This window comes from Styela clava, chromosome 10 (genome assembly GCF_964204865.1).
Source record: "Styela clava chromosome 10, kaStyClav1.hap1.2, whole genome shotgun sequence".
NCBI lineage: Eukaryota > Metazoa > Chordata > Ascidiacea > Stolidobranchia > Styelidae > Styela > Styela clava.
In genome coordinates this window covers 19665307-19687645 of record NC_135259.1, presented here as the reverse complement: position 1 = coordinate 19687645, position 22339 = coordinate 19665307, and the positions used below count along the sequence as shown (strand labels likewise).

Below are 22339 nucleotides of genomic sequence, written 5' to 3'. Positions count from 1 at the left end.
CTGACGTGGTGCCAGATGCCCCTTGTTTATGAGACACATGGAGTGTTCGTTTAATTGAACCAAATGGAGGTAAATTCTTGGATTTTGATAGTGTGCCATACTGAAATATAATTTAGGGCTGGTGTGTAGCAATACTGGCACTTTCAAATTATATCAGTATACCTTAATGTTGTACTCGTCATTTTTATTCCTGCGACAGTCTGACGATCGAATCATCAAAATTGAAGCATACAATATTGTATTGAAGTTGACCAATTCAGACACGAAAACACAACCAAAGTTAGCAAAAATAGGCAGAAGAGCATTTTTTTTAATGATATAAAATACTAGAAATTCGGTTGGAAACCGAAGACTTATCGATCGAAGGTTAGGGGATCCCCCAAAACAGTGGTCTTACTCCATAGTGACACCATATGTCCCATCACTAATTAATTAATACCTCGCTAATTATACGACATAATCCATTCAAAATCAATAGGCTTCTGATCCGAGCTATGATGAAAGCTCATGCAAAATTTGGAGCAGATTGAACCTCGCTCTCGTGAGATATCGCGTGCATCTAACAGACAAACAAACAAATACCTATCAACATACTTACCGATCTTAAGATCGATAAGTAATAACCAAAAATACATAATCCAGTAATCACACGAACATTCACTGAATCATGATGTAAATCTGCTATTCATTTCTTATATTTCAGTACTGCAGTATAATTTTCCATAATTGTGGAGTTGATATCATATCAGCATACAGTTTCTGAGTTTATTCATTTTTAAAATGGTAAATTTTAATACTGTAATATGTGAAAAATAACAAAAAATTAAACTTATTAGATGTATTTCAGTATTTATTTTTAAAACAAAGACTCTTAGATTCACAAGTTATCTACAATTTAAATATATGTCACCAGGCCCAGGGGTAATCGCTTCAGATATAACAGAGTTTGCAGCAGATTTATTATTTCAGCACTCCTTGTTGTAGGAGAACCTATTCACTCACCTACAGACCTAAGTGGGAGGTTTTTAGCAAAACGAAAAGTGGTGCAAAAATTTCACTAGAGTAATTGAGAATTTAAATTATTGCATCGACTTTTTTTTTTTTTTTTTTAAAGGTCCACGTTGTGGATTCATAACAGTTTTGTAAAAATAAATAAATGATGAAAAAATAATGATCATAGAACATAGTTACATATAATAAACAAATATATTCGTAAACATCATTCAGTATTATCCAGCAATTCATCGCATCGCATCGCAAAGCATCGACTTAATATAACTCTTAACTATTGCATATACCTTCAGTTCTACATCCCCAAGTATACAAAAAAATATAAGGGCGATTGTCGCAAAGCAGATTTAATACTGTTGTCAAAATGTCAGTCAGTCGTGGATTGCTTACCAGATATGAAAATAAAATTCAACCCAATTGATTTTAGTTGGGTGTTTAAACATGATGTTAATATTTGAAAAATTTATGCTTACATTGAGCATACGAAAAAATGCTATTTGGCAAAAAAATCCACTGACAATATATTTTCGACAAGTGGATTTTACAATGTTAAAATTATAAGCCACAGGCAATCTGGCAACCTCACAAAATAATCCTGTTACTGCTCGACAGGGACAACTGGAGGAAATGAATTCACAAAGAATCATGTCTAAAATTTGTCAACCTTTGTAATAGATTAAAATAAGTCTTTTTATCTGATAAAATTTTATTAAGGTAATTCTAAAATTTTCTAATAAAAAAAAACTGAAATTTCTTAAAAACATTTTAATTTGAATTGTAGTTCAAAGGTTATGTGACAACCCGGAATAAGATTTGTGACGTACGTTTGTAATTTTCATTCTTCAGGTCCATGTCATTTTTCGTCTGCGTGGTGACAATTTTTTACGTTTTTCTGTCAGTCTGTTTAGTTGATGAATCGGGGGAGCTCATAAGTTGATATAATTAAATATTAGCTTAATTTAATGCCAACTCAATTTGTTTAACAATCCAGGTTTACCTATTTATTTAAAGTAAAATGGATGCAAGAAAATATACACACACTGTATTTTTATTATTCTTGATCCACATCTGTGAAACACTGGGATTTGATTATGATTATGTAACCTGCGGCTCGGCTGTAAAACTTGTCAACAAAGCTTATGGCATTCGTCTGCACTCGCATGATGTAAAATATGGCTCGGGTAAGAAAATGGAATTTACGTTTTCCCGTTTGAAATACTGCAATAGGGCCTACTTCTGAGAGAAGAGTATTTTATCATCAAGTATTATGTTTATTCTAATTACCCTTTTGATTAATCAGATTATTTCCCCCTAACTAAATGATGATGTGATAAATTGCGCTTTTTTGTATTATTTTGCTTCATTTAACTGTATTTTTACAGATATTGCAATGTCCAGACGTCTCCCAATGGAGGGGTGTCTGATCATCTGTAAATGGGTTTCTCTGAAACGAGACCATGTCGCTCGATCTGTATAGTGCGCCGTACTGTCTTTAAACAAACTTTATTATTATTTAGTCAATGATCTTTTTTATATTATGATGTCAGAATGTGTTTTTTTCACCTTATCCAGAAATTCACTGAACAAGGATTCAAAAAAGTTCATCATTATCAATCAGTTATAATATAATATTCATCAGACAACATGATCCAGTTCATTGAAGGAAAAAAATTATACTATAGCATTTAATATCGGGATATTCTTGGAATTGAACTAACTGTTCTGACCTGACCACAACAATTTAATATTCATATGTATTTTCTAAATTTTCAGGAAGTGGCCAACAGTCAGTTACAGGAATGCAGGATCAACTTGATGCGAACAGTTATTGGCAAGTTAGGGCTGCAATGAAGAAATTTTGTAAACGAGGATCCCCAATAAAATGTGGCCAAACAATCAGATTGACACATCTTTCAACACAGAAGAATTTGCATACTCATCATTTCTCTGCACCAATGACTCAAGAGCAGGTAAGAGAAAACAGAAAAAAATAGTGTCAACTTTAGTTCGTATTAATAACCTCAATTACAGTATTGTACAGTTCTCCGATTCCTTGAATAGCCAACATCAATTATAACAGTGAGTGTATACCCCTCCTTTACGAAACAGTCTGGGATCTATCTTGACAATTCAACACTCCGTAGCAAAGGTACTAGCGACCTTGAAATGCCTAGCGTTATTGAAATTATTCAGAAATGCGGCGGTTTCTGTGAATACTGATTAATGTGAGATCCCAAGAAATTCAAATTAATTCAGGAAAACAGATCAGAAGCGAATTGCAGTTCTTATCACTTCATGGCAGCTCCTGCCACGAACGAACCGCGGCGTCTCTTGCCATGGTTTATGGCGCTATTACTGGCATATTCACAAGGTTATGTACCATATTTTAGTTTACCATACAGAATTATATGTACTTAAACCTGAAACCTAACCCCAAATTCATCAAAACTGTATCTATAAAAAATGCTCCAACTTATCTAATATTTGTCACCACCAGGGGAAGCCCTGTCTTCACGGCTGACCTGCCGTAGTTACGGCAGCAAAATTTTAGCCACCATTGGTTTTCAAATTGCTGCAGCGGTAACGGCAGCTCATCATTGGTTTGTGGCAGCTAAAAAATCAATCGCCATGAGTTTGGCCATATCTTGGAAATATCGCCATGGTTTTGCAGCAGCTTCAGACGCCACGAAATACTTAAAACTGCACTTGTCAGGAGCAGTGAATTTCATAATATTAAACCATAAATCAGGGATTACTAATCGGGGACCACAATACTGGGCGCTGAACTGCTCTTACATCCCAATTTACAGGAAAACTCTTCACAGTTTCATTGCTTAATGAGGTTATTTCACAGGGTGTTTTCACTCTGTTGAGCATGAATTGTTTAAACATATTGGGATTTGGAATCTATTAATCAAAATTACACTCTGGATATAACTGGGGTAATATACAGGGCAGCCATGAGTGCTAAAACCTACAGAAGGGGGCCACGAGCCATAGAAGATTTGGAACAATTGCCATAAAGGAAGAATTTCAAGTTCATCCATTCCAAAGCAACCATATAATTAAAATTATCAGTAAAAATCCTATTGAATTCCAGGAAGTCAGTGCCTTTGGAGAAGAAGGTGAGGGAGATAATTTGGACAACTGGATTGTTTTGTGTGACAACGATTACTGGAGCAGGAATGACCACATTAGATTGAAACACAAAGAAACCGAGAATTATCTGTCTTGCACTTGTAAGTATTGGAGAGAATCAAGATAACTCTCTATGGTTTGTGTTAAATGAAATTCCGGGATATGCTGATGTGGGTAAGCATGTTCGAATTCCATGCGGAGATAGTGATGTGCGAGAAGATTGCTGGACTCCTCGCTACCGTAGGGTGGTTCATGTAACTGTTGGTAGGTTATGGCTTCCTCCACCATCAAGTCTATGCTTCCGTAAAGCAAATATCTGGTAAATACCCGGGATAAATATGTAAATCCTATCCTAACGTACAGTCGATTATGGCATGTGACTCTGTAGGTCCAAATTCCATGGTTGATACCCAAATTTGAAAGGATTACTGGACCTCTGGTTACCATAAGTTATGTAAAATGCCTTGAATGGCGATTTGGCAAGGTTTTCGGGGCAAATTAATTGTCTATTTCCTAACAGTTCGTACAATTGGAATTCAATATAAATAAGCATAGCTGTGGAATTCTGCCTGTTTTCTTAATTTCTGTGGATGCTGCAACCCTGCAAGAAGCTCTTATCGACCAGCGGTTAGTTATGAGAACAACCCTATGAAGTCGGGAAGTCCAGCAATCCGTATTCATAATTTAATCAGTCTGATCCAAACTTGCAAACCAGTACAGAATAATCAGATGTGTGCTGGCCATTTTAAATAAGCAGAAGATCACATGTCTAGAAAAATTTGAATTTTTATATTGTTCTCCTTATTTCGGCTCAAACCCTGATGTCTACTGAGAGAGAGATTTTATTTATTTTTTCATCAAAACCCATGATACAAAGACAACCTACTATTACGGCATGTTTTTTCAATATCAGTTTCAATTTGGACTAAAATTGAATAATTGAATGATTTTGAGTGTTTTTGTGATATTTAATTTTTGAATAATTTTAAACTTCAATTTGTTTGCTTGGAGATTTTAGTAAGCTATATTTGTTGTGTTTGTGACTTAGTTTTAAATACTTAAATAGCAATAACATGCATGCTTTTAGTTGCTTATCATTTTATCTCATTTGGAGAGAAATATGCATTAACAATATGCATCTTTGATTTCTAATCATGAGTAAATTCAAATAGTTCTTCAGTATACTAACCCATCTATGTTGACATTTTCAACTTGAAAATCATAATTATAGTTATAATTGAATAATTTACCATTTCAAATAATTTTAGAAAAATATATCTTTTATTAAATCTATTTGGAATAGTAATTTTTTGCTTAATAGTCTTTATTTTCATCCTATTGCAACACAGCTACAGAATTTCCTAAAAATGCATAAGGATACCCTGCCAATGCCTTCTGGTAATTAATTATTGTTTCATAGGATTTTACTTGAGCAAAAAATTTTGTGCGATTGTTGTGAACTAATCGAGTGATTGCTATTCGATTCTATTGTAAAACAATTACTAAAACCTCTTTTTGGAAAAAGCAGAATTCACTGTGTGGTTGGTAATAAAATAATCTGGGTGTTTATAAATTAATTGTGATCTAATGAACCCATTCGAAAATTATCATAAATTACATAATAATAGACTGAATTTGGTTATTTTTAAACATTTAGCTAAAACATATGGAAGGCCCATCAATGGCCAAAACGAAATAGTTGCTCTTGGCGCCCCCACGAAAGCCAGCAATTATTGGAAGGCTGTGGAAGGTGTGTTTATAAAACCCAGCGAAGCTATGGACAAAGAATAGACAAGACGGACTTCGGATGAAATCGATCAACTGGAACATGATGATGTCATCATTGATGATGATAAGCGTCATGCATCACCAAACTCTGTTGTCGATGACAACGGTGGTAACTCACCACCTAAGACAATCCTGAATTACGTTTTTGATTATTTTTGTTACATGTATCGCTGGGTCGTAAACTTTTTAGGAAATTTATCCCCGTTTAAATTATTCGAAAGTAAAGATGAATTATAGCCATATTTTTTTTTTCAATTATTTCGGTGCATTGCAGTGCTGGTTGTGGGACTGAATGCTGCATGTAGTTTTAACAATTATTTTAGTGAACAGCATTTTCATTTGGTGTGCTTTTATACTGGTTATGGGCATCAGACAATTTGAACTGGGACTTTGGAGCAAAAGCAGTGGCCTTCTGATACAAGATTTCTGTTCCCTGGAATCAAGGTTTATTTATTTAGCTGGAATGTAATTTTTAAAGTCCCATCATGGGGGGTTCATATAAGTCCAGTATGGGATTCTTAATTTTCTACGGAAACTGATGGTTTTCTGTTCGTTTCCAGAGTTGGTGACTTTCCAATGAATACTCTCATAATAGTTGTTAAATTTATTAGAGTTGTTGAAAATATAATCCACTACAGTACCACTCCATGATAGTGGGCAAAAAAGAGCCGAGGATAGGTGTCCAAATTCTCCAGCTAAAACTGTAGGCTTACACACATATGAAAGCTCATTTCTGATTTGAAATGTTATTTAACATGAATGCTTATATTTTTAATGGTGATGACTCGAGGCTAATGTATTCAACTGTTTGCCCATTTCGAAGAAAAATAGGGAGATTCTATTAATCGACTGTTCGCCTATTTCGGAGTTAAAACAAGGATTCTATTGATAAGTGTCTATCCTGGTCCGCCGGTAATACCTGCAGAACTTGTATTTTAAATTCTGGCGTTGTTCTTAAGCCTTCTCTAGAACCTAAACATTGATTCATCTCTTGTAAGGCGAAAGTTTTTTTGTAATTTATATCGGTTATTCAGTTTTTATCTGGATTCTCTTATTTGAGTCGTTCAAATATAATTTACCATTGTAGACTTTTTGTTTTTGTGTTAATAGGAAGATCAATTAGCGATCCATTCCAATTTAGCAGCGGTAGGTAGCTTTGTAAATAGCATTCACATTTTCCGGTGCTCCCGAAGTATGCGAACCAAGATGGCGGACATCGGAACGTAACAGGTTAGGGTTAGGCCATAATTTTTTTCCAATTTTCCTTATTTCAGTCCTATTATCAGTTCGAAGACTAGCCAAGAGCCTCCCGTAATATTTATACCTAAAATTATGGCCTAACCCTAACCTAGTACACATATTACATTCCGAAGTCCGCCATCTTGGTTCACATACTTCGGGAGCCCCCATTTTCCTCTATCCTATAGGTTCTCAAAGTGCTTCATCGGGAGGCTCGAGTCTCTGTGAGCGAGCTCTTCGAGCTATTCATTTATCAAAATACTGACATGGCGAGAAGCATTAATTATATTGATAATATTTGACGACGGTAGCGTAGGAATGCAACAAGGAGTTAATTCGAATATGACATTGTCTATTCTAGAGCACTGGTTCTCGACCGGTGGGCCACAAAAAGATGATTTTGAGCCACAGGACTATTGAAAATTGCTAGTTTTATTTATGTCAAAATAGTCAATTTAGATTATGACGATGCAACTGAGTGGTAATTTTTATTCTAATTATAAACGTTTTAAGGGTCCATTTCCGCAGAAAGATCTTGATTTTTTTTTTTGTAGTTTTCCCCTTGTAATAAAAAGGTAATGGGCCATGTGAATTTTTGAGCAACAGAAATGGGCCGCGAAAAAAAAAAAGTTGAGAACTTCTTATCTATAGGTTCCAATATAGATGTATGTAAATTTATTCTTGTCCTCCGTAAACAATAGTCAACCTCTTTGCAGGCACCATATTGCTGAAAGTTTCAAAACCCCTGCTCTCGCGAAGTACATTCTCTTACAACTTTGTAATTATTGTGAGAATAATGATCGTGGCCTCCATATTAGGGTCTTGTAGTAAAAAGCTTGCTCATAACCTCATTCCTGATCACTAATAGGCAGGCAACTGAGATGTTGCAGTGGCCAGGGTCTCCGAGATTCCCATCCAGTTAGGAACACGGCCTAGGTGCTTCAGACATAAGGATATATACGGTACGTCTGCCCCTGGACCAGAGTCTTCCAACACTGGCGAAAAAAGTCTACCAATGCTGTAGGACAGGAGTTCCCAAACCAGGGGTCGCGACCCCAAATTGGGTCGGAGTGATATTTAGGTAGTATCGCAAACGGGTCATGGGGACGCTGAGTTATGGTAGAGGATGGATGTACAAAACATCTAAAATTTGACAAACCATGTTAAATTCAGCAGTTTTCAGCATGGCTCACTGTAGAACAGGCCCATAGGCATCGCTCCATGCTTATGCTTTGGTGCTTGTGACATCACTGTTTTGTTGCAGCTTATTTTACTTAATACCACCACATGACCAAACTCAAAAGCCCAGTAAAAGAAGCTCTGAAGTTTTTTTTATGAAAAATATATATATTGACTTGGGGTCGCACTGGACACTTGAAAGTTGTGTTTGGGGCCATCCTGAAAAAAGCTTGGGAACCCCCGATGTAGGATATCAGTTTTCTTTCAGAGCTCTCATCAGCCAACAACTTTTTGTTGACTTTCATAATTCACTAAATTGTTCAACATCCAGAACTATTGAACAAGTATCCAATCAATATTTTTGTCTAAATTGGACTTGAAAAAAAACATCAGTAACAAGAGTCTGGTTACTAGCTAGCATATATTAACTCAGCAGACCCAGAAAATATAATTACCTAACATTAGGAACAACATTGTTACATGGACATGCTGAAAAACGGGAGATCTGAAAACTGATCTTCCATACATAAATGTAAAAAATATCCAATAGGTTAAAATTTATTCGTCCCATAACAAGCTATGTTCTCACCAACTAATGATCCACAAGGATTTCCAATGAAATAGAGTGATTTTCTATAGCTGTATGTGATATTAAGATCCGGACTGGAGTTGGAGATGACAAAGATTTCAAGTCAGCCTTTCAGTTGGATCAAAATTAGTCCATATTTAAATAGATGAGGATTTTGAAATTTTCATTATCACCTACACCACTGCAAGAAGATTCAAATTGCAAGCAAAATGACTTTTTAACAATCTAAGAATGCAAACCTCTAACACAGGCAGCTCAATAAAACACATATGATTGCAAAAGTACCGGTACATGATAGACAAAAAATTTAATCAGTCTTAAATCCTTTAGCTTTCCACGCCTTGAGCAAACTTCTTGCATAATTAATAGCAAAAATATTCAATTGCATTGACAAAGCTAGGAATAAATAAGTCAAAATGACCAAAGGTTGGCGGAATAGGAACGCCTTCACTTGGCCTCTCATAACGAAAGCTTCTACTTCTCGTGCATGAGCGACTGCGCCCCAAACTATTCCGCCAAAAGCGGCCATTGCTGTTCCGTAGAAATATATTGTCAGTCTCTGAGTGTTGTTTCTTGACAGCGATGAATAACCAATTAGATTGAAGATCCCACTTACAAGGTAAACATATTCCCAAGGTTCAGGTTTTGGCAAAACCTAGAAAGAATATTTGATTCATCAAAAGAAGATATAAATGCGAGGGTTTGTATTTTTTTACATAAAGGTTACTGCAGTTTCAGGATAGAATACACACAAATTCTCACACAGGGAGTAAAGCTGGGCTGAAGCTAGAAACCAACACTCCTATTTGCTAATCCTCTCATATATCGAGGAAATAGCCAAGGATGCCCAGAATTGAATTTGAAGATATTAATATAAATAACTAAAAATTCTTGAGTTTACAGAGAGAGAGAGCTTTATTGCCACAAAAACAACACTAATATAACATAACACAACAAAGAAAATTTTTCAGCAGTAATAACAGTGATTGATTATTGTTTTGTGCGGATCAATGTGCAGGACCGATTAAGGTCATCTAGGCTCTCGAGCCCTCGACCATTGTGTATAAGCTGTATATAAGCTCACCATAGCATAGTATAGTACCATGGGTGAATGCAAATGAGATTAAATAAAATAAGAAAAGAAAAAAAAATGAGTGAATGAGTCGGCAATTTAAATTTATTATTATGAATGTTATCAAAGGGAAAGTTAGGATTTTTGTTAACAAATAACTTAGAATAGATTCATTTGAAGGAATAGAATGTTAACTCAGAATAAATGTATAATCAGTAAATATCCATAACCTCAACCAAAGCAATTCGCAAGACACACCAACTGGATTGAGCACTCCACTAACAGAGCACAATGGCACTTTGCAGCTAGTTGGTCATGATCAGTCATCTGTAACTGATGACATCACTGGTCATGCTTAGCCATCTGGGAAAATGCTAGACTGGGAAAATGCTCACACCATTACTGTGAATTTAATAAAATGAAAACCAATCAAATCAAAGAATATCAGTAAATTATTCGCGTTTACATATTCAAAGTCATTGAATATACATTGATTTCTAGAACCCAATTTAGAGCAACCCATATAAAAGTATATTATTCCAAAATGTATTCGGAATAGTGGATTATTTCTTGTCATCTCTGGATATGAGTTATCAGTTAAGCTCCATTAATTTCCTACTACAGCGTTCAGGAACCAGATACTTGCCTGATTTGTAAGTTTGATATTGTCATTTATTTTTGAAACATGAATTGCCAGCATTGCAAGTGGGATTGTTAACAGCATGAACATTGTTCGAAGGTTTCTTTTCAATTTCGCACTGAAAGAATTAAAAAGAACTTTTTCAACTTGATCAGTAATTTACAAAAAATAGGCACTCTGTACGAACCGGATATAAAATGGGAGTAAAAATGTGATTTCAGGGCCTAGTGAAGGCGTCAAAAACCAATACTGGTTATCAAGCAATGACTTTTTTATATTCCTTGCAAAAAAGTTGGCATCAAATAAAGGGGTCTCGAGTAGTTTCGTACCTAACGTACTTCTAGTAAGCGTAGCAAAACAATTTTTTGATATGTCAATCCTAACCCCCATCTGACTACGCCATCCAAAAAATACGTCACTACGACACCACAATTACGTCATAGAGCTTGCCAAATATACGTACGATTGCCCGAAATGACATCAGCGCCAACGCTAAAGAACTGACAAACGTCATCGATCTGTATTGAGATCGTAGCGACAAGAAAACGAGAGAAATAGCTGTTCGATTTCGGGTGCTCGTCTGCGCGTCTTGGATGGCAGTTCTTATAGTTTGAAGTTTATAGTTTGGATGGCGTAGTCAGGTGGGGGTTAGGTTTGACACGTAAAGAAATTGTTATGCTACGCCCACTAGAAATATGTTAGGTAAGAAACTACATGAGACCCAAATAATAGACATAGAATAATAATTTTATTTTGAATATTTTTTATATAAATAGTCTGCACTGACACACACAACAGCACAAACCATACTATATAACCGAAGAAGCCTGGGTTGACGATTTGAAACCATTGATACAAACACTCAAAGCAAACTAGAAACTCTAAAAATATTGAAATGTGGAGTGTATATTATTAAAAAATGTTGAACATGAATATCTAGTCTATTTAGAAGCAAATTTAATTTTCAACTTCCTGTCCCTAGCCAATTTAAGTATAAATTTTTTTTGACTCCATAATCAGCATAAAAGATGATAAAAAAAAATTGATAAAAACAGAAAAATAAAACTGATTACAGAATCAGGAAAGCGAACAAACAATATTCAGCAAGGAGAGTTACCTTTCACGATACTGAGAAGCAACTTTTTCCCGAAATGTATGATCTGTACCATCAGTTCCAGCCACCGTTTTCCCTCTTGAAGCCATTTTCCTTTTCCGTGTTAAAGATTACGGTACCGGTATCCTGCAGCGCCGATTTTCCATACGCGACAAGTAAAATGTCAGCAAGAAGGTGCTTCAGGGAGAAGTCGGAAATACTTTCACGTTGGAGTTTTTACCACTTGTAGTGCTAGAGGGCTGTTGCAGAAATTGTGAACTGATGCGTAACGGAAATTGATGTGACGTCATTAACATTCCATCATTAGCAGCTGACCGAGCTGGCGACAACGGCTACCGAGGTTTAAAATTGTATTTTTTTATCGTTTTTATTTAGCGAAATTGTTGCATGGTGCCAAAGTTAAATAGTGTAATTATCAATTTGTAAAAATCTTTTTTGTTTATAGAATTTTCATAATTTTAAACCATCGAAAAGTGTTCCAAAATTTGGAATTATCTTGATTTTATTGGCCACAGCTGACCCGCGTTCGCATTCATCGTTACCGCTACCGGTACCGTACGTACCGTATCACTTTATCGCAACATCACGATTTTTGTTAGGTTTTACCACGCGTATAAATTTACGTGCAACTGTTTCGAGGTTATATACTGCAGTACTAGTTGTTAGATAATTTGACCGAGCAACTAATAGCTAAATAGTGACATTGCGTAGATATGACAGGTTTGATACGCCATTGTTCTGTTGTTGGAGGCGCATTGGGCTGAGAGATAGATTTTATTTCGTCAAACAGAAAAAAATAGTCATAACAATAAAAAATGGCTACAAAAAACACTTTTTTTGGTAGTCATCGGAGTCAGCCTCCAAGTTCGCGTTGATAAGTTCACAGTAAAATATGACTATTACTGAAGTGGTTGAAGTTCCTGAAATGAAATGAAAAAGAAAAGAAAAATGGACAAGCAATTGTTCAGGACGTTAACATCTATTTATACAAATGCACATGCTGACATCAGGACATGTTGAATATACAATCAGTAATTTAGAATAAGTTATGAAGCTAACAAAATGAGTGTCGTATGATGCAACTACTGAACTAGCAATACCATTACCGTACTATCTTTCATCAAAAGAAATATTGCATCCATATTCAAAGCCTTCATCAGATTTAGATTGCCTGTGATTGCACTACAAATTTTAAAGCCAACAACAATTGCAATGATTAAGAACAAAATGAGGGAATGGGTTGAGTTGCATGTACAAATTAATACAAATGAAGAAAATATTTTAGTAAAGTCAATTTTTAATAAAAGGGGATTTGTTATTGATAAATGAACTTTGAGCTTTAAGAACATGCTCTACATTAGAGAGAGAGAAGGATTAATTGTTCGCCAACTAGAAAAAACAGTCATGCTGTAATAAATACATGATGAATAAAGTAAAGCAATATGAATACCAGTAACGTTTCTCCAGTGCAACCGCGAAAGTCAGCTCTCACCATATTGTCACCAATTAAAATTTACAGTAAATGATAATTATTGCCCTATTACTGTATTATTACTTACTTCTCTACTTATGCAGTAGGGCAAAGTTCTCCAATTCCAAGATCCCGACGAGGACGTCTGACACAATGGCAGGTGTGGCAGATCGTGCCATGTTTCAGTGCTTGTCTCGGTAATAAAATAAATCATTGTTGACTAAAATTGTTTTCTTTTGTTAAAAACTCTTGAATGCTACAGGCAAATTTTTCATTTGGTAAATTGGATAATTTTTCCTGATGAATCCATTGGAAACTTTTTTGGATTGCACTTATTTTACGTTTATATTGCGCAGTGTCAGTTTGTGCCAATATGGAGGCCCAGATATACTCGTAAAGGAGCCTTTTGCACTCACTGTTGGCGTTAGAGAACTGTGGCTTAATGCATGGAAGGTTTTAGTAGCTTCGTCTTCTAATCTGTGTCTCCGACAGATTCAAAAACTAACATGCACGCAAGTACTTGACAGTCTTTTTATTCACGCATCATTGATTATATCGTTTTATTGATTTGCATTATTCCCTGATGTCGCATTCAATGATTCTTGTTTGGCAAAATCAATACTTTTTTGTTGCTGTTCAGGTGGTTAGAGGAACAAACAATTGATTAATGTTAGAGCAGATTTTCAAATCAGAAGTAATTTTTTCCATGGCGAAATATGATTGCTTTAGGAAAAGGATTTTTATTTTATATTATGAGTGTAGTGTTACTGGGTACTCCCATAGTGTGTTTATCAGGTTAGGTAGGGTTGGAGCAAAATTTTATTGGAACACACACTTCTGTAGCTCCCTGCAATATGCTTTGTGCATGTTCTTAATCGAATACAGCACTATTTCAAATATATTTAGTATTCCATACTCTACAATACGAGTTGTTTTCGAAAGAAATTGTGCCATCCCGGTGACTGTTATGTACAATTGGCCATACCAGACCCAACATAACATGCTATTTTATTTTCTCATTTTGTCACCTCCACAATTGATAGATATCTCAGTTTTCTCATCTATTGTTATTGGCACACTCTTTGTTGAAACAAGTATTCAATCTTTTAAACTCATCTTTTGTTCTGTAATGTTTTGTTAGTGGAATAATTGAGATCCTAACTAGACCGTGTGCGCTTATTATTGTTGACTTGAGAGTAGATATATCGACAAATTTTATTTCAAGTAATTTAAAGCTCATAGTGATTGAATGCTCAGTTTTTTAAAAGGGTAAAATACTCGGCGCTCTAGAAGTATGTGTACCAATATGGAGGTAACTAATTTTGTTCGCCTGTTTTACATCAAGTTGTGTAAAGGAACGGAATTCTATGGGCAGGTGGTGCGAACTGGTAATGAAACTAAAATAAGGAAAATCAGAATAAAATTATGGCCTAACCCTTACCTGGTACACATACTACGGGAGTACGAAATATTGTAATATTTGTTAATAAATGTATATTTGACCCTTTTTATGTACAATTTGTTTAAACATATGGCATTTATAGGCTGTCTTATCAGCCTTTCTTTTCTTCGGGATAAATTGAAAACCTATCCTAATAATGTTAGTTCTTATTGGGGATGCAGAAACGTTTTAGGTTTCAATAAATCCCAAATCCTGATTTGAAAATCTGTCTTTAAAAAGTAATGACAAAATTATATTCCATGAAAACAAATTCGACATTTTTGTAAGTTTTGCTCATTTAGTAAGTTTTACCGTGGATATATTTGGACATATTGTTTCAAAGGGCATTTGAAATTGCAGATTTTTCGGTTGTGAACGTCTTTGGTGCTAGAGAAATTTTTTTATTAAAGTTCAACATTTTTAGTTTATTCATGTTTAATGTGGAAAAATAGTATCTCCTTTTATATCAATAGCTGCTTCAAGCGTCGTATAAAAAATATTCATGTTCCGCAATAAAATGTAAACAAAGACTAGATCACATGACACCGCAGACTCATCTGATCTCAAATGGTTATCAATATTGCTAACATCAGACCGACAAATACTCTTTTATGATTGTACGTAATCCCATAACTGATTAAATATTAACAATTTTTGAAATCGATGTCATGACACTCCTCACGTGGAGCGTGTTCAAATATTTATTCGTGTCACATGTTGTTGCCGGGATTTATTCGTTTGCAAGATGTCACCTAATTATATATTGAACCCAAAAATGCCCAAATGAATTTTTACCAGGCGACTTCATTCAAAATAAAATAATATCAAAAATTCTTGATTTCTTTTCATTTAGAGCAGGGCTGGGCAAACTACAGCCCACGGGCCAAATCTGGCCCATTGTGTAATTCAATCTGGCCCATCTGATGCTGCCACAACCAAACTAAAACCAAATTTTGTTGTTTTAGCTAAAAAATAGATCAAGGAATTTGTTGAGATCGCGATTAAATATAGTTTTGACAAGAGGCTAATGGTTTTCCACCTTTGCTAACACTGTAAATATTGTTCATGAAATGTAACTTTTTACGTCATACTTACATGGCCCCCCAGTCTGAGTGGGCAAAATTTTGGGCTCTGGTTCAAAAACCTTTCCCGCCCCTGATTTAGAGCAATCAAAGTCTCACATTTAGATCATAAGTGGTTTCATTTAATTTCATAAAACTGTGTATATCAGACAACGGGCATATTATATTATTATATATTACATATTATACTTATACTCACATATGCAATTACTATTGAGCAACACTAACACAGAATACATAATTTACTAGAGTATAAAATCAATAATTTTCAGGGGACCAACCATCAATATTAGTTATATATGATTTTGCATATTCTCAGTTTTATGAATATGTTTCAAAATTATCAGATATCCTTGGTAATAACAATCTTTTTCGTTTACAGTCAAGATTGTCTTCACTTATATAAAAATTCAATAAATCAATTTCTCGATTTTGAAACTTAATTACTGGAATCTATAGCACAAAGGCAGTTGCAATGCTTTTTGGGGTCTTAGTATTATAAACTTTATGTATCTTGTCCTTGTTAATATAATTGCTTTATAATTACCGTAACTACCATTCATTCTTTAATTGTGATGAGACAATGTCGCACTATCATTATGTTTTATGATGCCTGTATATCAGTTATGACCTCTTAGTGATAATGACTTTTGCTTGCTTACTGGGTGTGGTATTCATCTGTGGCACACTGTAAAAAAAGATCAGAAAATATTGATATTTTTGAACAATTCAAAATTAGAGTTGTACTATGTATAGCATTAGTTGATTACATCTTGTAATACTGTTTCGGGTATACTCATTCATGCACCATATAATAATAGGCTATAAATTTCTGTTCACAATGAATTGAATAAGGTTCACTGTAAAGAGTGAACTTGGATATGTTTGAATAACTGTTAAATTCATGTTACTTTTGCGAGGTTTTATTTGTCTACCGAGTTTTATTTCAAAGCAAAGTTGCTGACTGAGTAAAGGTTGATCGGAAGTGGCAATTTGATAGTAAAATTTTAGTTGTTACTACCTAATTTATAATTGTCTACAGACGGTTGTAAAGAGTTACTGGTCCATAAAATAGGCAGAAAAAGTGCTGATATTATCACCTGAGACAAAATGAAAATAAAAAAATTTTATTTTCAAAATATTGCAAACAAAGAAGCTCCTTAAGTTGGTATCTAACCACTGTTTGAAATAGTATTTATCAAATTATTTTAATGAAAAAGTTCAAAAATCAAAAATACAGCTTTACTCTTTCTCAAAGCGCCTTTTTTAGGTTTTCGTCTTTTTGAGGTTAAAACCCTTGCTTTGAAAATACTTAAACATCATTGTCAGAATATTAGTAAATTTTGTATCACGTTGTTACCAGTTATGCATTTGCTTGCGATGAGTAAGTCCAGTAGAAACCACTGGCTATGGTGGTATGAATCAACATATAGAAAGTGGAAAAGGTGTTTTTGTGAATGGCAATTCCCATAGGAAGGAATTAGTGAATAGTCTGCCAATGTCTGAGTAACAAAGTCATATTCTATGCTGTTGATGGGGATTACTGTTACTGCAAATCCGAATATTGGACACGAAGTGATATGGGAGGACCGAAATCGAATATTTTGCTATTTCGAATACATTCTGAGAAAAAATTTTGAATATGAAATATCCAATACATTCTAAATTAAGACCGAAAACTAAAAAAAACTAAATGCAGTTTTTGACAAGGTCATTTTTATTGTATTCTCAAAGCGACAATTATATTTCCATTCAGCTTTATTCTAAGCTACCAAGTAAATAACTTTCTCAGATTCATCAAACTAACTAAATTCCCAAGTATTGTCAGTAAGGATACAATTTTGAAATGATTTGTTTTCTCAGAATTTAAGAAAAATGTATGGAAATCTCTGGCCACGTTAATGATCAAGTTAGACACATTTTTTTATACCGCACTTCATCAAGACATTGAATAATTGTTCACTTATTAACTAGCTACTATTGTATCAATAAACGAAAAATAATATTTTCCTTCAGCTTTATTCTTAACAACTAGTAAATAACCTTCTAAAAATACCAAAGAAAATTCAAAATGTCTGAAGTTGAAGAAACTATAAAAAGAATCCAAGCTCATAAAGGAGTTATCGGAATAATAGTTGTAAACAACGAAGGAATCCCAATTCGCACAACTTTGGATAATTCAACAACCGTACAATACTCCGGTCTCATCAATATGTTAACGATGAAAGCACGAAGCACAATTCGAGATATTGACCCCCAGAATGACCTTACGTTTCTCCGACTTCGATCGAAAAAACATGAGATAATGGTCGCTCCCGATAAGGAATATCTTCTGATAGTGATACAGAATCCAACTGATAATTAAACTTGATTGGATTAGATAAGATCGTTTCACTTTAGTGTTATCATTTGTTACAAAAATATTATAGTAAATCTTTTTATATTTCATTCCATGTCGAGTTTCATTTTGTGTTTCTTATTTTACTTGTAAACTAGGGAGTAACGTCCACAATGGAATTATTTTCAATGAAATCTGGATTTAGTAATTATGGCAATACTTTTTACAGGAATATGGATATTAGAAATTTTTATAGATAGATTTTGTTTTCATAGATAGTGTGGGTTGTATTAAAAAGTTGCCAATAAAGGATTCAAGATATTTGTATCTATTGGGGAAAGCATTGTAGAAATATATTTGCCTTAGTGTGCAAAAAGAATCTCTTAGATTTTTATTTCTGTTATTTTATGCATTGGTGAAATTTCATTTTGTATGAAATGATATCGGAATATGCGTCTAATTTTGCAAAGTAAGATTTGGCAATAACTTTACTGATAATTCATCTCCCTTTTTTGTAAATACAAATTCAATTTTGACTTCATTTATACTCGAAACTCTTTGGGAAAGTATTGCTTACAGTAGTTATCGTTTGTGTTTCAGAATAGTACCATTTATATTGAGCGAACAATATTTGTGTTCATTATCGTTTACATACTCTGTTGTTGAGTCACTCAATTGCCTTAAAATATCTGTTATGGTTTATAACCTATTGTCCTATTTTAACATGCACTTAAATATTGTGATGACGCAATAGTGTTTTGAAACCATTTGTGAAACAAACTAAAAAAGTAGTTTAGTTTTCAGTTGTTACCTTAAATCAATATGTGTGGTTAATGAATATTGCTTCAATTTTTGATGCTACTATATGACGTGATGTCACTCCTAACATGCCACATTACAGCATTAGATTTACCTCAATATAGTACTATAGCATGAAGTCACAACTGCATCTTCCATCTCTTTGCAAGATGTCCGAAAACAAATGAAACCAATTTTGTGAGTTTCATTCATTATGGGACAATGTATCAATTATCTCTATATATTCACTAGTGATTTATGGCATGGATCACTAACTATAAGATGATTGACCTCAGTCTGCACCTGTATAGTGGACATAATGGCGGTAAACCTCGGTCTATAGTAATACCCAATGCTCTGACCTGTTTCCGTTTGGTGTGATGTACCAAATTCATGGTGTGTGTTTAGATATTGGCTGTAATATGTGTCAAATTATTCTAGCTTTGCACTGTTTGTCTTTATGTATCTATTTGTGTTTTCTAGAGAGTTTATTTCACTGTAGGATAATAATAGATCGAGCAACGTACATTGTTTGCTCATTATTTAATCATAATGGAGAATGAGTCAATGAATGGAACAGCAGATTCTGACAAACTCGATACATCCAGGTCATCGGCAAGTGAGGATTCAACTAAGAGTCCAAGAGCTAAAGTTCCTTATGCTTTGCACTTAGATTTGAATAATAAAGAAAATGAGAAAGGTGGGTTATTTGGTGTTTTTTGTTTCAAATTGAACTATAGTTTTATGTTTTACTTTTTACTAATGAAAGGGTACTCCCGTAGTATATGTACCAGGTTAGGGTTAGACCGTAATTTTATTCCGATTTTCCTTATTTTAGTTCTATTACGAGTTCAGGACTGTCTGTGTCAGCCAAGTGAATATACCGCCTGCCCATGGGTTTCAGTCCCTTTACACAACTTGATGTAAAGTAGGCGAACAAAATTAGTTACCTCCATATTGGTACACATGCTTCTGGAGCGCCAATGAAAGTGCTCAAGTATGTTCACTCTTTCAGATAAAAAGTGGGATTCTGGTGTTGCTGGTTCACAATATCACCCCCCGTGTCCATCATCCCACTCATAGTGTAATACAGGGGTGTACAACATTTTCTTCTGGGGGTCATAATATACCACCTTCAGATATCTAGCTGGGCCACACAGGAAATTTAGTTTATTTATGTACACAACAAAGTGCTAAGCAACCACAAGATGGATTATTACATCACACTATAATATTGTAAACAAGTGTTATGAAATCCCACAGCAACGAAATACATCAGCGACAAGTGTTAACTGGGTACGGCCCTGAGATTGCATATTAAAATCTTAGTTAATATAACTCTTGTATTTTCCGCATTATCATAAAATTTTCAATACAACACAATTTGGCCACGTAGGCAATTCAAGTGCAAAGCACATCATGTGACTGGTACTGTTTATATAAGTGCAGATAAGCACCCTTCAGTCTAGCCACTACCTTTGTTTCAGCCACTTATACCATGATATTTCATGTTCTATATGCTGCATTGCTTTTGTTTTGAGCTTTTTTGATCTAGTGCTAGATAGTTCATAATAAAGTTAAAGTTCATAAACATGGAAGCATTTAGTATTTATTAAAGAATCTGCTACAGCATCATTGAATTATACAAATCCACCAGCATAAACACATATAGGAACCTTATGCAGCTAGTGTTGCGTAACCTCAACTGATAATTGAGTATAAGTGTTTGGAAAAAAATTCTGATATATAATTCTGCAATCTCTTTGAAAGCTGTAGTTATAGATTTTGCTTTTGAGGAAGATTGTTAGTATGAGACAGCTTATAAATAATAATAGCTAAGAGGTGTGATCATCTGGATAATGTGATGTCATGGTTTAAAACACAATCATGCCATTGGATTTACCTTATGTCAGTTCCTATTAGGTCTAAATACTGCTACATACTTAAATAAACCATGTGAAAATCCCTGTTACAGACTAATGGTATCAATCAATACACTATATCGTGAGGTCATTATTTGATTCATGTTCATGGGACTCTTGCAATATGCGAAAACACCTTTAGTATCCTAATCTCTTTGTGCCTCTTTGAAATTACCCTAGGATAATGATTTGTGTATTATTTTAAATCGATTTTTGCTCCGAACGAGTCTTTTTACAAGCATATGATGTTTGGTGATCTTCGATTTATTATACCCTGACTAAGGTTTTATGAGTGGGATTTAAATCTGTGATGTGTAACCTGAGATGCCAATATAGTGAAGTCTAGCACTTTAAACTGTTAGGCCATCATGCTTATCTTAGTGGGTGTTCAATCAGCATGATATGGAGGACTAAACTTCTGTACCTTTCAACATTTTCTTGGGTCAATGATTTAGATAACTATCTTTGTTTGTGTTTAATCAGCAGGATATGAACGATTTTGGTGTCATACTACATTTAAATTATAAGCGGGTCATTGGGACTGTTACAATATCCAAAAACTCCTGTTCTAGACATTTTTCATAATCCCTCGTTCAATGATTTGAATAACTATGTTGGTTAGTGTTAATCAGCACAGTTTGGAAAGGTTCCTGTGTCATAATACTCACCATTTGATTCATAATCATGTCGCATATTTTATATAAATTACCCAGGGGACAGCAGCAGCAGTAGTAAGAGTAAACAGCCTACTACACCGAATTCTCGAACAACCAGCACGTCTGCGACAACTGGCCAAAACAAAAGTACAACAAAGAAACCACAGACTCCTACCGATACTGTAAGTTTTCCAAACAATTATGGGTAGATTACAGGAATCAAAATTATCTGTAAATCTTATTGAAATATCCTTTATTGGTCTTTGCTTCAAATAATATAAATTTTATTTCAACTCAATGAAAAACTCTCAGTGGTAGATCGGCTGCATCAGTTTAAAAACAATTTATGACTGTCATTCTGCATAACGGAGATATTTAGGTCTACCGTCAGAAACGACGGGACAAATTGGTCAAATTGTAGACTTACCATATCTCCCGTTTTACGCGGAACAATCTCACTTTTCAACATCTTGTCCCAATAGTCCAGCTTTGGCGTTCAGCTAGTTAGCATAATACACGAACATTACCATTTAGAAAGCTCTCGATACTAGTGTAGTGTTATTTAAACAGACAGTGCATGAACACCCGGTGACAATATGGTCAATGAAGACAGCCATGATGGTTTTAAATGTAGGCCCCTAATGTAAAAGATCTAAATTTTTAGTTAAAAAAATCACAGCTATGGTCTTTGGAGGCGTCCCGCTTTTAGTCAGAAAAATATGGTAACCCCATCAAATCGTGACTGTCATGGCTAAACCGGGACGTATAGTATGAATAGCCATACTTGTATCTGACCACATACTAATCAAAAATTTAAAGACCAGCTGATTTTCTATCGACTGATTTACCATATTTGTGGTT

The 22339-nt window shown here is 34.6% G+C and overlaps 3 protein-coding genes and 1 pseudogene across 10 annotated transcripts in view; 3 read left to right on the top strand and 1 right to left on the bottom strand.

Annotated features, from left to right (window-relative positions):
• Positions 1-1983: 1983 nt before the first annotated feature.
• LOC120337446 (stromal cell-derived factor 2-like) lies at positions 1984-7023 on the top strand. 2 transcript variants are annotated; one of them, XR_013478132.1, is made up of 5 exons: positions 1984-2192; positions 2785-2981; positions 4112-4250; positions 5807-6402; positions 6616-7023. XR_013478132.1 is itself a non-coding variant. In XM_039405204.2 (4 exons), the coding sequence occupies exons 1-4, from the start codon at positions 2027-2029 to the stop codon at positions 5938-5940; spliced, it is 636 nt and encodes a 211-aa protein (XP_039261138.1). In that variant the 5' UTR covers positions 1984-2026; the 3' UTR covers positions 5941-7023. The 2 variants fall into 2 exon arrangements, 1 of the variants encoding a protein (XP_039261138.1); XM_039405204.2 differs by having other exon boundaries at positions 5807-7023.
• A 1874-nt stretch (positions 7024-8897) lies between these two features.
• On the bottom strand, positions 8898-11962 carry LOC120337447 (protein jagunal homolog 1-B-like). The gene is made up of 3 exons (XM_039405206.2): positions 11774-11962; positions 10663-10774; positions 8898-9599 (listed from the first exon to the last, which is right to left on the bottom strand). Exons 1-3 carry the CDS (start codon positions 11857-11859, stop codon positions 9252-9254), a joined length of 546 nt encoding a protein of 181 aa, XP_039261140.2. The 5' UTR covers positions 11860-11962; the 3' UTR covers positions 8898-9251.
• A 5813-nt stretch (positions 11963-17775) lies between these two features.
• Positions 17776-19384, top strand: LOC144428139 (dynein light chain roadblock-type 2 pseudogene; annotated as a pseudogene).
• Positions 19385-19430: 46 nt separating this feature from the next.
• The window catches only part of LOC120337443 (uncharacterized), a 53538-nt gene continuing 50629 nt past the window's right edge, over positions 19431-22339 (top strand). For all 7 annotated transcript variants that reach the window (XM_078116876.1, XM_078116877.1, XM_039405202.2 and 4 more), the window contains exons 1-2: positions 19431-19600; positions 21536-21660. In XM_078116876.1, the coding sequence (XP_077973002.1) occupies positions 19453-19600; positions 21536-21660 (273 nt within the window). In that variant the 5' untranslated portion in view covers positions 19431-19452. The remainder of the gene's footprint in view (positions 19601-21535; positions 21661-22339) is intronic.